This window comes from Chanodichthys erythropterus, chromosome 5 (genome assembly GCF_024489055.1).
Source record: "Chanodichthys erythropterus isolate Z2021 chromosome 5, ASM2448905v1, whole genome shotgun sequence".
NCBI classification, from domain to species: Eukaryota; Metazoa; Chordata; class Actinopteri; order Cypriniformes; family Xenocyprididae; genus Chanodichthys; species Chanodichthys erythropterus.
In genome coordinates, this window is record NC_090225.1 from 4,368,240 (window position 1) to 4,383,276 (window position 15,037).

A 15,037-nucleotide genomic window follows, 5' to 3' on the forward strand; every position below is an offset into this window, starting at 1 on the left:
AGAAACTAATTTGCCTAAACCTCAATTCACCCTTATCTACCACAAGTTTACATAATCATTTTCATAGAGCGCAATAACAGGTGAGATTTCTATGAAACCACAGAGTCAGGAGTGAGGTCTTCTAGTCTTCTCATAGTTCAGAAGGACAGCAGTTAGTAGTAAACACTTAAATATAACTGATGGTGATGGTCACAGTTACGCTTGATGGATCACTGCTTGTTATCTGATTGCTCCAGTGTGATATTTCACACATGTTAGTGCATAAGGAGTCATTCAACTCAAAAACATTCTGCAATCTCTAGCATTTAAAGGGACAGTACGCTCAAAAATGAAAATTGTCAGAGACTTGAGAGTTGTTCCAAACCTGTATGAATGCATTTCTTCTTAGTTAATTTGAAGAATGTCGCTAACCAAACAGTTGTGGGGCACCATTGACTTCCACTGTATTTTTTCCATTCTATGGAAGTCAATGGTGTCCCAGAATTGTTTGTTTGTTATTCTTCAAAATATCTTCCTTTGTGTAAGTGAAAACTCAAGACAGTTAAGTTGACAGGTGTGTTAGACACGTTGAAAATTTTTGAACATTACATATGCCCTGTGGCAACTGCTGTCAATCAACCCATCAATCAATAACCCTGATCAATACAGCATTAGACGCTGAAACCGAAAGGTTGTCGTTTCGAATCCCGTTCTGGTTAATTCATAAACTATCATCATTGATAATCACAGTTTACTCCAGCAGGATTAGTATTAAGTGTACTGCTGTGGATAAAACATCTGTTAATTGAGTTTTTAGTAACCAAACAGCGACTTACATCTTCAAACAGTGATCCAACGTTGGCAGTAACCAGCAATATTCCCGCGCCCTGCGCTGTCAGCTTCCCCGCCATCATTAATTAGCTCGCGATCCGAACTAATGAGCTAATTTGAGCTGTTTCTGGAACGAGCAGTGTTATGGAGTCGAGTAGTGGTTCGTCGGGTTAAACGCTGCGGGTTCGAGTCTCGATCAGCTGGGCTCGTGCATACTCGTGCGCGTCTAGTACGCAAAATCAGAGAGCGGTCCGTACTCAAACGCGTCAGGCTTTACTTCTTCGCCGTCTTGGCCATGATTTGATGACTTTCCCCGTTTAATCCGCGGCGAGCGCCGGTCTGTGGAGCGTGTTTCGCTGTCGTTCGGTTCTCCCGTGCGCGCATTGCTCGCGTTTGTTGAGGGAGAACACACCGCTGCTGGAGTGAGTCCTGCGCTGCCCTGACGTCACTGAGCCAATGGAAAACGCGTCTCTTAAAGGGGCAACGCGTTATGCGTTACACATTGGCTTAGTGACGTGAGGTCAGTGCGTTTTTCAAAGGGCAACACAGCAGTGCCCTTTTAAGAGCAGCGGCGTTCCATTGGGTTGCTGATTGCATATAAAAATAGTTCAAAAGTTAGTTTGGGGTCACTACTACTTTTTTTGTAAAAAAAGTATGTTCTTCAAACTTTCTGTACATCAAATCTATCTATCTATCTATCTATCTATCTATCTATCTATCTATCTATCTATCTATCTATCTATCTATCTATCTATCTATCGTCTGTCTGTCTGTCTGTCTGTCTGTCTGTCTGTCTGTCTGTCTGTCTATCTATCTATCTATCTATCTATCTATCTATCATCTATCTATCTGTCTGTCTATCTATCTATCTGTCTGTCTATCTATCTTTCAATCTATCTATCTATCTATCTATCTATCTATCTATCTATCTATCTATCTATCTATCTATCTGTCTGTCTGTCTGTCTGTCTGTCTGTCTGTCTATCTATCTATCTATCTATCTATCTATCTATCTATCTATCTATCTATCTGTCTGTCTGTCTGTCTGTCTGTCTGTCTGTCTGTCTATCTATCTATCTATCTATCTATCTATCTATCTATCTATCTGTCTGTCTGTCTATCTATCTTTCAATCTATCTATCTATCTATCTATCTATCTATCTATCTATCTATCTATCTATCTATCTATCTATCTATCTATCTATATCTCTGTCTGTCTGTCTATCTATCTATCTATCTATCTATCTATCTATCTATCTATCTATCTATCTATCTATCTATCTATCTATCTATCTATCTATCTGTCTATCTATCTATCTATCTATCTATCTGTCTGTCTATCTATCTTTCAATCTATCTATCTGTCTATCTATCTATCTATCTGTCTATCTATCTATCTATCTATCTATCTATCTATCTATCTATCTATCTATCTATCTATCTATCTATCTGTCTATCTATCTATCTATCTATCTATCTATCTATCTATCTGTCTGTCTATCTATCTTTCAATCTATCTATCTATCTATTTATCTATCTATCTATCTATCTATCTATCTATCTATCTATCTGTCTGTCTGTCTGTCTGTCTGTCTGTCTGTCTGTCTGTCTTATATCTATCTATCTATCTATCTATCTATCAGGGTTCAGTGTGACATCACCATCATCATTGTGCATCATGCACTTTATTGCACTGTTAATTGCAGGATGGCATTTTTAAACTTTCTGTTAATATAATAACAGGAGAGCTGTTTAACCGTCGAATAAGTGTCATGCTCTGGGGAATCCCTGGAAAGGCTTATTGCATGAATTCTGGTAAACAATCTTGCAGTGAAGCACATAAGCAAGTGCCTTTGAATGCTCTAGTTTAATCTGAAGTAATGGGTTTTCATGCCATCTGTTTAATGGTGCATTAACTATTAAATCAGTCCAGGTGTGTATATGTGTGATGATTGTGTTGGAGACTAAAGCTGATGTGTGGCTCATTGTCATTCTGTTGAGGAAAGAAGGAAATTATCAAACCGCAACAACTTATTCAAAGAGTCCACAGCTGTGACTGGCAGCGCATGAGCTATGTGTGTGTGTGTGTGTGTGTGTGTGTGTGTGTGTGTGTGTGTGTGTGTGTGTGTGTGTGTGTGTGTGCGCGTGTGTGTGTGTGTGTGTGATCACTATTGTACAAGCCACAGTTTACACTTGATATGCTTGTACAGTCTCTTCCGGCTTGGCTTTTACCTGCATGCCTGACATCCCAGAAAGCCTGTTCGAAGAATTCCTGGAAAACCTGGAATTTTCAGTAACTTTGTAAGTAAATCTAAATACACCTGGAATGTCTCAGAAATGAAAACATTGATGAAAACCCATGGAAATTATTATGAATCGATTTGTTTTGTTTTAGTTATGATCAGCTGATTTTTGAAAATCTTTAATGCATTTGAGTGACTGAAAAAAATGTGAACATTAATTGGTCAAAACTAAATAAAATAATTATCTACTGATGCATTGATAACATGTATATGGTTCCATTAGTTAACATGAACTAACAGTGAAAACCACTTCTAAAGCTCTAAAGCATAATAATAATCATGCAATTATAAAATATCAGTGGGGTCAGAAAAATTATATTTTTTCTTGTTTTAATCATAAACAATTTTTATAATTTTTTTCAGAAAACAAGGCTTAATCTTCAGTCTTTTTGCTTCTTCAGTAAATGTATCTTGATTTAAGAATGATTCGATATTTGTGCGGGAAAACAAGACAAAAATAATTTTTGCAGTGTAATTAATGCATTAATAACGGGACCTTATTGTAAAGTGTTACGATGCATTTGACTTGCTTTTTTGAACGTTTGCTTGAATCTCATTTGGCAGTGACAGTGCAGACAGAGTTAAATATGTAGATGATCCATTGCTGAAAACAAAGCAGGAGGATTAATTACATTCAAATGAATACAGTGCCTTTGAACTTAAGCCTGTTCTTCTGTTTGTATTACATCAGTGCACAGGGATGTTAAATAGGCTACTCCCCTCTGGATGAGTCTCAATGGAGTTTGTAGCTGGTGATTATTGCAAAATCAGGATCCTAATGCAAAGCATCTGATTGGACACAAACCCTCTTACCATACTTTCCAAATAAATAAACACATGGACATGGAATAATGAGTGTAAATCATTTTATTATAAGTAAGTTTTTTGTAATTTAAGAGACATGAAACTATAGCACGGTAATTGAGACATAATTGATTGAGAGCCATTAAACACACACACACACACACATGCACACACAAAGATTTTCCTCAGTATTTGTCTTGTTTTTTATCTCAACATTCTTAACTCTCTAGTGCTATTCAATCATTTTTGACCGACAAATGTTTTTAAAATTTGGAATGGTACGGAACTTGGTAAAGGTTGTGGCACTTGCTATGTGAACACAAATATAATCATATGATTAAAAAAAGGTTAAATGGTCCTGAAAGAAATAGTCACACTTGTATTGTTTGCATTGGTAACGAATGGGAAGCGAATTTCATCTAGTGGAAGCGTTTGGTACTGCGCTCAAACAAAATCTGACTGAAAGCTCATTTTTTGAGATATCATCCTCAAATTTGGAGCACAAGTTTAGTTTTATGGCTTTGATTTTCCTCACAGTTTTAGTGTAAAGTGTTTTGAAAAATATATTTTTCATATAAAATTTAAAAAATAGTATTTTTGTGCATTTTTCATAATAATAACTTTTTTAGTTTCACTTTTTTCACTTCAGCAATAATCTCTTTAAAAAGAGACCAAACTTCAGTTTGTTGCTCCAAAGATTCAAGATTCACCACAGTTTAAGCTGGAAATTTCATTTTCGGGTCTAGGGTTAAAAGGTAATAAATGGATCATAACTATTCCATAAATATAATTTAGTACTATAAACCCCCTAAAAATACAAAATATTAAAAAAAATTATCAAACTATAATATAGTACATTATTTCATTGAAATTCATTGTCATATAATCAGTGTATGTAAATGTGTGTGTGTGTACACTGTATATACATTTATATGTACACTATAAACAGAAATACAAGGGAGTAAGAATAATTTCTTTCTCAAAACATTGAGTTTTGGTTTCTAAGTGATGAATTTATGTATAAGAGTTTTGAATGATGTGTGTAATGTAGAGAACTGTGTTTAGAGTTTTGCAGAAAGTTTCTTTTACAAGAGCAAGCTGAGTTTAAAGCATGTAATGTGCTTGTGGTTTAATCTAAAGATTAGGTATGAGTGAATGGTTTCACTGACTGGGCCTCAAGCACCACTTTTAGTGTGCAAGCAATTTAAAAAAAAAAAAACTGTAAGTGTAGTTTTCTGACAAAATAATCATAATTAAGTAGCAAAAAAATATCTGTAAATGGAATCAGAAAAATAATTTTCCCTTTGAATTAAGTTTATTTTTCTGATCCCACTGGCAGATATTTATTCTTGTTTTAAGCATAAATACGCTTAGTTATGATACATTTTTCAGAAAACAATTATGCATTGCATAGAGATTCTCTGATGCAGTGTTTCCCAACCCTGCTCCTGGAGACACCAACACTGCACATTTTGCATATCTCCTTTGTCTGACACACCCATTTCTCTACTAATGAGCGGATGACTTGAATCAGGTGTGTTTGAATTAGAGAGACAAAATGCAAAATTTGCAGTGTTGGTGTGCCTCCAGGAACAGGGTTGGGAAACACTGCTCTTTTGGCAAGGATGTAGCCTACTATGGAAGCGCCTACGATCACAGAGCTGAACACACGTGAGTCAGTGGAAATGCGGCTAAAAATACAGTCCGTAAAGGGGTTTGTCTCTGTGTACACACTGATAACATTCCCAGGTAACGTGTTCCATCCACTGCAAATACTACACTGCCGCCCGAAGCAGGATATCCCAGAGAGAAACACACGAAGGGAGGGGGGAAGTCAGATAGAGAGTTTATTTTAGGGTGCCTGACTGTGTGTGAAAACACAGCGAGAGAGTCGAAAGGACCTGCGCATGCGTGCGTTCGTCCGCTCCGCGTTCATTGGCCCAAAGCCGGCAGTAACCGGGATCAAGCCCCGCCCACAGCTGCTTGAGTAATGGAAAAACTGATGGAGGAATTCCAGTCTGGGAGGAAAAAATGTGAACTTTCACCCTTCTCGCTGGGCCGATCAAATTTAACCGGCCAAAAATAGAAAAACCTGGAAATCAGCAGCAAGTGTTTTCTCACTCTGATTCAGCCCTTCTGAAACCATAATAAACACTTTCACTTGTAGCTCTGAGTCAGAAATTGAGTAACGTGGGAAGCTGAGAGGCTTTAAAGTCACATGTTATATGCACACTGCAAAAAATGATCTTCTTCCTCAGTATTTTTGTCTTGTTTTCCAGCACAAATATCTAAAAATTCTTAAATCAAGATACATTTACTGGAGAAGCGAAATGGCCTAAGATATTATAAGTCTTGTTTTCTGAAAAATAGATCAAAATTGAGTAATTTTATGTTTAAAACAAGGGCAAATATCTGCCAATGGGGTCAGAAAAGACTATGATGAATAAGAGGGATTGATGACATCAGCTGAAAAGGAAATTCGTTTCAGAAGTGGAGCAAATTGTTAATATTATTATGAAGACACATTTATTTATTTAGAATAATTACACTGACCAACCATTTACAATAAGATCAATAACATGAATTTAACGAGTTCGTTTGCCCATATAATCTTTAGGGTATTAGGTTAGCTAATTTGGCTTGCTGTCCACTGAGGAGGGGCTCGATGAAGCATCTTCAACTCGAGCTCTGATACATCCATGTTCTCACCATCTCCAAAAAGCCAAGCTTATGTTGATTCCTGTTTTATTACGAACTGTCACATTCCCTTTTCAACAGCAGACTCTCCTCTGTTCGGCGTTTGTTTAAAACAGGTGATTCCCTGGAGGTTGGAGACTTAGTTGCTCCATGTTTTGACAACCAGGTTGCCTGGAGAGGGGATGTATCACAAACACATCAGCTGATCACGGGGGTTCCTCAGGGTTCAGTGCTTGGACCCCTCCTCTTCTCCATATACACTACATCACTGGGTCCCATCATACAGGCACATGGTTTCTCATACCATTGCTATGCTGAATACACGCAGCTCTTCCTTTCATTTCATCCAGATGATCCCACAGTAGCTGCACGAATCTCAAGCTGTCTGGTGGACATCTCAGCATGGATGAAAGAACATCAGCTGCAGCTCAACCTGGCAAAGACTGAGCTTCTGGTCTTCCCTGCCAAACCGACTCTACAGCATGATTTCACCATCCAGCTAGGTCGGCCAGAAATCTTGGAGTAATCTTTGATGACCAACTAACCTTTAAAGACCACATTGCAAAGACATTGCATTGACACTTGCTTACAGATCTACAACAGGCTTAGCACCCTCCTACTTCCACTCATTTTTACGAGTCTACACCCCTACCAGAAGCCTGAGATTGCTAAATGAGCGAAGACTCGTGCACCATCACAAAGAGGCACAAAATCACTCACATTTTCATTCACTGTTCCTTGCTGGTGGAATGATCTCTCCACCTTCATCTGGAATGCAGAATCCCTGGCAATATTCAAAAGTCAGCTGAAAACTCATCTCTTTTAAGAGCACTTAAAGGATTAGTTCACTTTCAAATAACATTTTTCTAATAATTTACTCACCCCTATGTCATCCAAGATGTCCATGTCTTTCTTTCTTCAGTTGAAAAGAAATGAAGGTTTTTGATGAAAACATTCCAGGATTATTCTCCTTATAGTGGACTTTCAGTGGTCTCCAGATGGTTGAAGGTCAAAATTACAGTTTCAGTGCAGCTTCAAAGAGCTTTAAACGACACCAGACGAGGAATAAGGGTCTTATCTAGCAAAACGATTGGTCATTTTTGAAAAAAATACAACTGTATATGCTTTATAAACACAAATTATCGCCTTGCACATGCTTCCGCTTTCTGTATTCTCCAAAAAGCCTATGCCGTATGTCCTACGCCTTCCCTATTCAACTTACGGAATGAACGCTGTGCCATTTTTTCTTTTCTTTTTTCTTTTTTTTTTCTCCCATAATTAGAATAGGGAAGGCATAGGACATACGGCGTAAGCTTTTTGAAGAATACAGAAAGGCGATAATTTGTGTTTATAAAGCATATACATTGAAGTCCACTATAAGGAGAATAATCCTGGAATGTTTTCATCAAAAACCTTAATTTCTTTTCCACTGAAGAAAGAAAGACTTGAACATCTTGGATGACATGGGGGTGAGTAAATTATCAGGAAAACTGTATTAGAAAGTGAACTAATCCTTTAACCTCATCATAAAAAAATGCTTTCACATCCTCTATTCCCTCCCTATTCTAGCTTATGCTACTCTAAGCAATGTCTGAAAATTGTATTGTAAGCACTTCTTATGGCTATTGACTCTTCATGATGATTTGCTTGTTGTATTCCTCACTTGTAAGTTGCTTTAGATATAAGCATCTGCAAAATGAATAAATGTGAATGTAAATGTAGACTAAACTCTGCCACTCCCACACTAGTCTTGCATATAGAGACATTCAGACTGACAGAAGAAGGTCTGGATTCTATCACAGCTTTCATTAGCCAAGGACTGCCCAAGAGGACATTTGACTGACATGAAACGCAACCAATCACAGTTCGTTTTTCATTTTAGGGATCTAATAAATTATTAATTCAAGAATGTTTACTGCAACAATGGAGCTGCGAACTCTTTAAAAATCCAGCGTTTAGTTGATCCTGATAAATGCTCATTTTCAAAGTTGTAAACACAACGGTGTTCTTCTTCCTCAAGGGGGTTTGGCATCATGCCATTTGTTTCCAGGAAATTAGCAAGATTTAAAAATCTATATGATGTTAACAGGAAGCCAATGCAGTGACGACAGAATATGGGCTAATATGGTCATACTTCCTAGTTCTAGTAAGATTAGCCTGCTTAAATTGGTTATAATTAGTCAAGACATTGTGATTACAACTTTTGATCAGGCATTGCTGCCTGGGTCCTAAAGGAGACCCAATTCCTGGGGGGACTCGATTTCTCATGACAGGGGACCCAATTTGTCACCACCGGTGTGGAGAGAAATTGAGCCCCCCCCAGGAATCAGGTCTCCTTTAGGACCCTCAGTAATCCCATTGGTTCAATGGTCTTTTAATGGGGAGTATTTTTAGCGCCTGATTATAATTCCTGCAAAATTACGTTATGATTCATAGTTTAAAATGCGTTATAATGACCAACAATGTCTTTTAAATTACTTGATTTATATACTAGTATATAACTGAAGCTATAGGTTGTGAGATCAAGCTTTTCTCGTTCTTACTGTTTTTAGTTAGCTCATGTACTAGCATAGCATACATCTACCCAATCATCCTGCTAGCTTAACTTATATTAGGTATGTTTTTTGCTTCCAATATCTGTTTCCAGTTTGTTTTATTATGCAATACATAGGCATTCATTTTATATTTGAAGCATGTCATTTGTGCACTTAATGTAATAAACATCATACAGTGCACAGCATAAATGAATACACCCCCTCTGAAACTTCTGAAAGTCAGCAATTACTCAATTACTTACATGTGAGGATTCTTTAGAGATATAAAGTTCCAGCAAGTCTGCTCAATCAATTACCAAAGAAGCAAGTCAAAATTATTCAGGAAAATAAGATTTTCTTATCAAGGTGATAAAATGTTGTGTGGAAAAAATGAGTACACCCTCCTAAAAGTTACTAAATAAAAAATTTCTGGTGTAAGTTTAAGGCAATGTTTGATCAACAGGTAAGTATGTTGAACCATTACATTTAAAGAGAAGTAATTTCTTGACAATTAAAAGTGTTATATAGCCCACTGAATCAGTCTCAGACATAATGCTGACAACAATGGAAGCACTTGGGAGAGAACTGTCAGGAGACTTATTTCTTAGCTCAAAAGAGGACAGTGGTACAAGAGGATTACCAAATCATTGTTTTAAGTTTGAAAATATAGCAAATGTAACACAAAAACAATGGACTTGTGACAAGGCCCCTGAAATAATCAGGCCTTCATTTTAAGCTTTCATTTAGTGATGAGGGATTTTTTTGCTAGACAAAGAGCAGGAGAAATACCAAGTGAGTGTCTCAGAGCCAGCAAAAGCTATGAAAAGAGTGACTGTTTTCTCACAGAGTAAGATGCAGCCTGCAGAAATGACATGCATGGTTGTTGTTCTCACTGGATCTACCTACTGTAGCCAAAGCACAATAAAGTCACTTCGCCATTTCCAAAGCCCATATTTACAAAATATAGATTCTGGGAATCAATACTCTGGTCTCATGAGACCAAATCAATCATTTTGGATCTAACAGCATCCAAAATGTTATGGTGTTGCTAGAGGAGGAGTACAGTGAGAAGTGCCTGGTTCCCACAGTAAAGTTCAGTGGTAGTAAAGCTCTTATATGCACTCTAAAAAAAAATGGTTCTTCAGCGGTTCTTTGGGGTGGTTAAGGTGCTATATAGCACCGCTACCTTATAAAGAACCAGTAAAGCACCTGTATGGTTCTTCAGCGGTTCTTCAGTGGTTCTTCAGCGGTTCCTTGCTGTGGTTAAGGTGCTATATAGCACCACTGCTATACAAAGAACCTGTTAAGCCTCTGTATAGTTCTTTAAAGGTTCTCTAACTCTCTTATTCTCTTAGTTTAGTTGGGGAAAGGATTAAAAACAACATTAAATTACAGTGTATTTTCTAAACATAACCTGGTTCTCAACCTTTTTCTCCCCAAGCCCCTCTACACTGTTAGTGAATATGGGTGTAAGTTGGATTGCTATAACTATTTGAGTCTGATTACTTCGTCTTTCTGCGAATTGCTCTCAATATTATAGTAGGCTACACTCAACTGCTCAAATATCTCACTTTCAGCCAAAGGATAATTTCTCTTTAAGGACCCCGTGACAGACGGTTTTTCTTTCTGACGTCATGACTCACGAGACTTTCTGGAGTTTTCTGCTCGGCCGCCATTTTCTTTCCCCTGGACTCGGATGAAATAAGGTAGGTTGGAAATGTTTTAATTAATATACTCGAAAATGCAAAGGTTGAACATGTGTTTTAGCGGTTTAGAGTTAATTAGCGTTGTTTGTGAACATGAATACTAACGAAATCGTAACTAACCGAATTTTTGAATTTTAGCGGCCTGCAGTAACGTTATAAAGGTTAGCGCTAATTGAATATTTCTATTCTATACAAGATGTTGCATTACTCGTTTTATTCTATAGAAATTTATTGTTGTAGTGTTTGGACCATGTAAATATGTCTCTAAATAATTTTTAAAAGAAACGTCTCCTTTACCGTGTAAGCAGCGCGTGCTATTTGAAATGATGCGGGCAGGAAGTGCGTGGGGAGCGGGAGAGACGCTCGAGTCGAGGCTGAGGGGATCCTCGCATTACAATTATTGAGTTTAGGTTTTTAAAGTAATGTTTGTCAGTTCTTTTATTTGTCTTTTTCACGTTAGCTCTGATTTGTTCGACCAAAATGACGAAGAAAGTGTGTGAGTAAAGACATATTTAAGGCTTAACGTTACTTCATTTGACTAGCGCTAGGTGTTTTTTTTAGTAGAATGAAATGGCTGAGTATTTACACTACTAATTAATTACTTGTACTGCAGCAAACAATTTTTTTTTCCCATTTATAAACACTGATTCCCCTCCCCCTTTTAGGATCTAAAGCTCCTCAATGTTTGACGACTAAGGACACTTTGCAATAACTTTACATGGTAAGTAATTTCTATAAAAACGGCTATAATTGTTAATAGATAATATGAATTACCAATGTTGGACATGTTTGAATAAAATCCATCTAATGTGGTCTATTGACTTGAATGTCATCCTCAGTAACAAACTTTAGACTAAGAATTATCCATTCCAAAACATTCATCAACTCCCTCTTATGCCATCTCATGCGACTTTTTTTCTTGTTGTTTTGTATTAATTTTTTTTTTTTTGACCGTAGCCATTGACATTAAATTAATCACAGTTCCAGCTAAAAATCTTTACTGTTCTACTGAAGAAAAAAAGTCAACTTGGATGGCCTGATGGTAAGTAAATTAACAGCTAGCTTTCATTTTTCGTGAAATATCCCTTTAATCAAGAATGATTAAATATATTAGGGTGTAAAGCTAATTTATTAATTGATGCATGTCTTATTTTCAGACTTATAATTATATATTATAAATTCATAATTTTAAATGAAACCAATGACTGATTCAGATGCATTTCAGATGCAAATCTGTAGTATTTTAGCACTGACGAAGGCCTGTGTGCTGAAACGCATTGGAAAAATAAAGAATTGATTTTTTTTTTTTTAGCTCCTTTTTTATTTATTTATTTGATCCCTCAATGCCACAAGTGTTGCTGGTATTGTCCATAAATATATTAATTGCAAATTTGGCCAGTCATTAATATGAATTATTTTCTTTTTCTTGTCCTTTGCTATTGCATATCTGCAAAAATTTGATTTCCTATTACAGATTATTGTGCTTTTTTTTTAATTAAGAAAATTAATCACAATTGCTTTATCACAGGCAGAAAACATTCACCTGAGAGAAAGTCCTGAAGACCTCATCAAGGAGTACTTTCTGAGTTGAACGTAAGAATATTCTATTTTGGTTTATTTTCAGAAAAATAAGTCTAAATTTGTGTATTTTGTAGTTATGCTAGCAAAAGGTGACCGAATTTGTTTTTTTTTATGTTTACTATTAGGATAACCAGACAGATGATTGAGGAGCAGCTTACCATGGCAATGTTCATTATTTGGAAGGAGGGGGAGAACTTCATGAACCATCTGCTGACATTGAGGGAGTTAAAGTTTTGAATCAACTTACTTCAGTTACATCAGCTTGTGCCCTGCTTCTAGGTATGACATACATCATCAACCTGGCTTGTCCGAAACCCCTTTGATTTACTTTGTATGTATATGTAAGAGCTGCACAATTTATCGTAGAAAGGTCGCAATCTCGATTCAAACACCCACGCGATCCTACTTTATTAATGACAATGATTCGCCTGCGTCTGTTAAACCTTTGACAAAAATCCTACCGGAACATTCGGTGTTCATGCTGCCACTGATCCAGAAACAGCAGTTTTGAACCACACTGTAGTTATTCAAGGATTTGGTTATTTGATTTTTCACAAATATTAAAATTATCACATAAGTAATAAGACAAAAGTTTACAGTTAGGATATAAACACTGGACATCAGATAGCGATCAAAATAGAGAAAATCGAAACTAACATGGTGCTTCAAATAACTGTTGTATATAAATTACCTTGTTAAGCCACTAGGTGGCAACCAGTGACATTGTCATTGAATCATTCATTCAATAGATTGGATAAGGTTAAACCCTGATTCATCCAGTAGTGAAACAAGTATTTATTAATGAGCCATTAATATATTCAAAACCATTTTTTAAAAATAATTCATTCAAATTAAACATTTTCCGGCAATTAGAGTCCAGCTATTAATATTTTGCTAGAACTAGTAAAATAAATGTTATTTTTAGTTGTCTATTTAGAATCGTGGGAGAATTGCGATCTCTATTTGAAACCAAAAAATCATGATTCTCATTTCATCCAGAATCCTGCAGCTCTAGTGTATGTCTCGTACAAATGTGAAGTTGTATGAATATCCAGTTGTGTTGTTTGAGAATTGCTTTGATTTGTGCAAGGGTAATCACCTTTAAAGGATTAGTTTACCCAAAAATAAAATTCTGTCATTAATTACTCACCCTCATCATTGGAGGAACAGAAACCTCTCAGACTTCATCAAAAAGATCTTAATTTGTTTTGAGTTCAGAAAAAGCATACGCATAAAATACGAAGTATACTTTGGGCTTTACACACAGTAATGAATGTTTAAAAAGCAAAAAAAAAAAAAAGTATTGGGTAAAAGCATCCCCATTGTTATGTTAACCTAATGATGTTATTTTGTTTAAAGGCCTACAGTTGGAAGCAGCTGTTCTCCTCTTGCCTGCACTGTTCAAGGTGGACCTGGGGTTGCTGTTTGACATTGAGGTGAGCCATGAACAGTTGACTACAGTGTGTGAAGCACAATCTAATCAAAGCACGACACTTATTGCACATTTTGTTATAATTTAGCTTATAAGGTTTGCCTTTCAAATAAATATGTGAAGATGGTTAATGCTATTATCCCCTCTTCTCCAGGGCCATGCTCAGACCAGCCCTCCTGTCATCCCAACACCTAAGATAGTGCCTAAAGCCTGCGGGAGGATCATCTCATGCAGTATGACCACATTTTGTTCACGTTGGATGGCCAGTTAATCACAGAGTAGAGTGAGGACATCTTGATGGCACTGGGCCTCCTCCTATGTGTATATTTTGCGTTTGGAATCGAATCCAATCCAGTGCCCTAAAGGACTGAAAAAGACACTGACCTTTTTGAAGTATGTTGTTTTGAAATTGAAGGATGCAGTCGGACTTCCTGTCACTGTAAAATGAGTGTACAACTCAATCTGTGAGTAGAGTTTTGGAGTCAATACTCTCTCTTGCTCCCTTTCTTATGGTTTAAGTTCCAGTTTCTATATTTTTTTTGAAATCCCGAAGGACAAAAAAGAAACTGCAGGACTTCAGAGCATAACTCAGTATGTAAAAACAGGACTATTGTCTTCAAAAATGTACATATTTCAAGCTTGTTGCATTATTTTGTATGTGTATAAAAGGGGAGTATAATGTGAGTTTATTAAAGAAATAAATTAAAAGGTTTTGAAAGTGTAATGTATTTTGTTTTTCAGTAAGCATTTAGTACATGATTTTGAATCTTTGAAGTCATGATTTGGTAAGAAATTATTAATTATCGTTCATAAAAGTGTAATTTAGAAGCATATTGACTCATCTACAGTAGTACCTGGCATGATAACGGGCCCTGCTAGCTCAAAAAACAATATATGGCACCTCTAATTTGACAAATGTGCTAGAAAACTTTAAGAATAGGTGCTATATAGCACCAGAAAAGGTTCCCCTATCATAACGAGCCAAAGAACCACTGCTGGTACTATATGGCACCTCTTATGGTTCTATATAGCACCATACGACAAGGTGCCATATAGCACCTTTAAAGATAGGTGCTATATAGCACCAAAAAAGGTTCCGCTATGATTACGAGCCAAAGAACCATTTTTGGTGCTATATAGCACCATTTTTCTTTAGAGTGTGGGGATGTA

The 15,037-nt window shown here is 36.6% G+C and overlaps 1 protein-coding gene and 1 long non-coding RNA gene across 3 annotated transcripts in view; one reads left to right on the forward strand and one right to left on the reverse strand.

Annotated features, from left to right (window-relative positions):
* The window catches only part of inpp5a (inositol polyphosphate-5-phosphatase A), a 175,473-nt gene extending 174,235 nt beyond the window's left edge, over nt 1-1,238 (reverse strand). For both annotated transcript variants that reach the window (XM_067385695.1, XM_067385696.1), the window contains exon 1: nt 816-1,238. In XM_067385695.1, the coding sequence (XP_067241796.1) occupies nt 816-893 (78 nt within the window). In that variant the 5' untranslated portion in view covers nt 894-1,238. The remainder of the gene's footprint in view (nt 1-815) is intronic.
* Nucleotides 1,239-12,385: 11,147 nt separating this feature from the next.
* LOC137019932 (uncharacterized) lies at nt 12,386-14,790 on the forward strand. The gene is made up of 4 exons (XR_010895134.1): nt 12,386-12,447; nt 12,561-12,714; nt 13,795-13,871; nt 14,022-14,790. It is a non-coding gene; the product is annotated as an uncharacterized lncRNA (long non-coding RNA).
* The last annotated feature ends 247 nt before the right edge of the window (nt 14,791-15,037 follow it).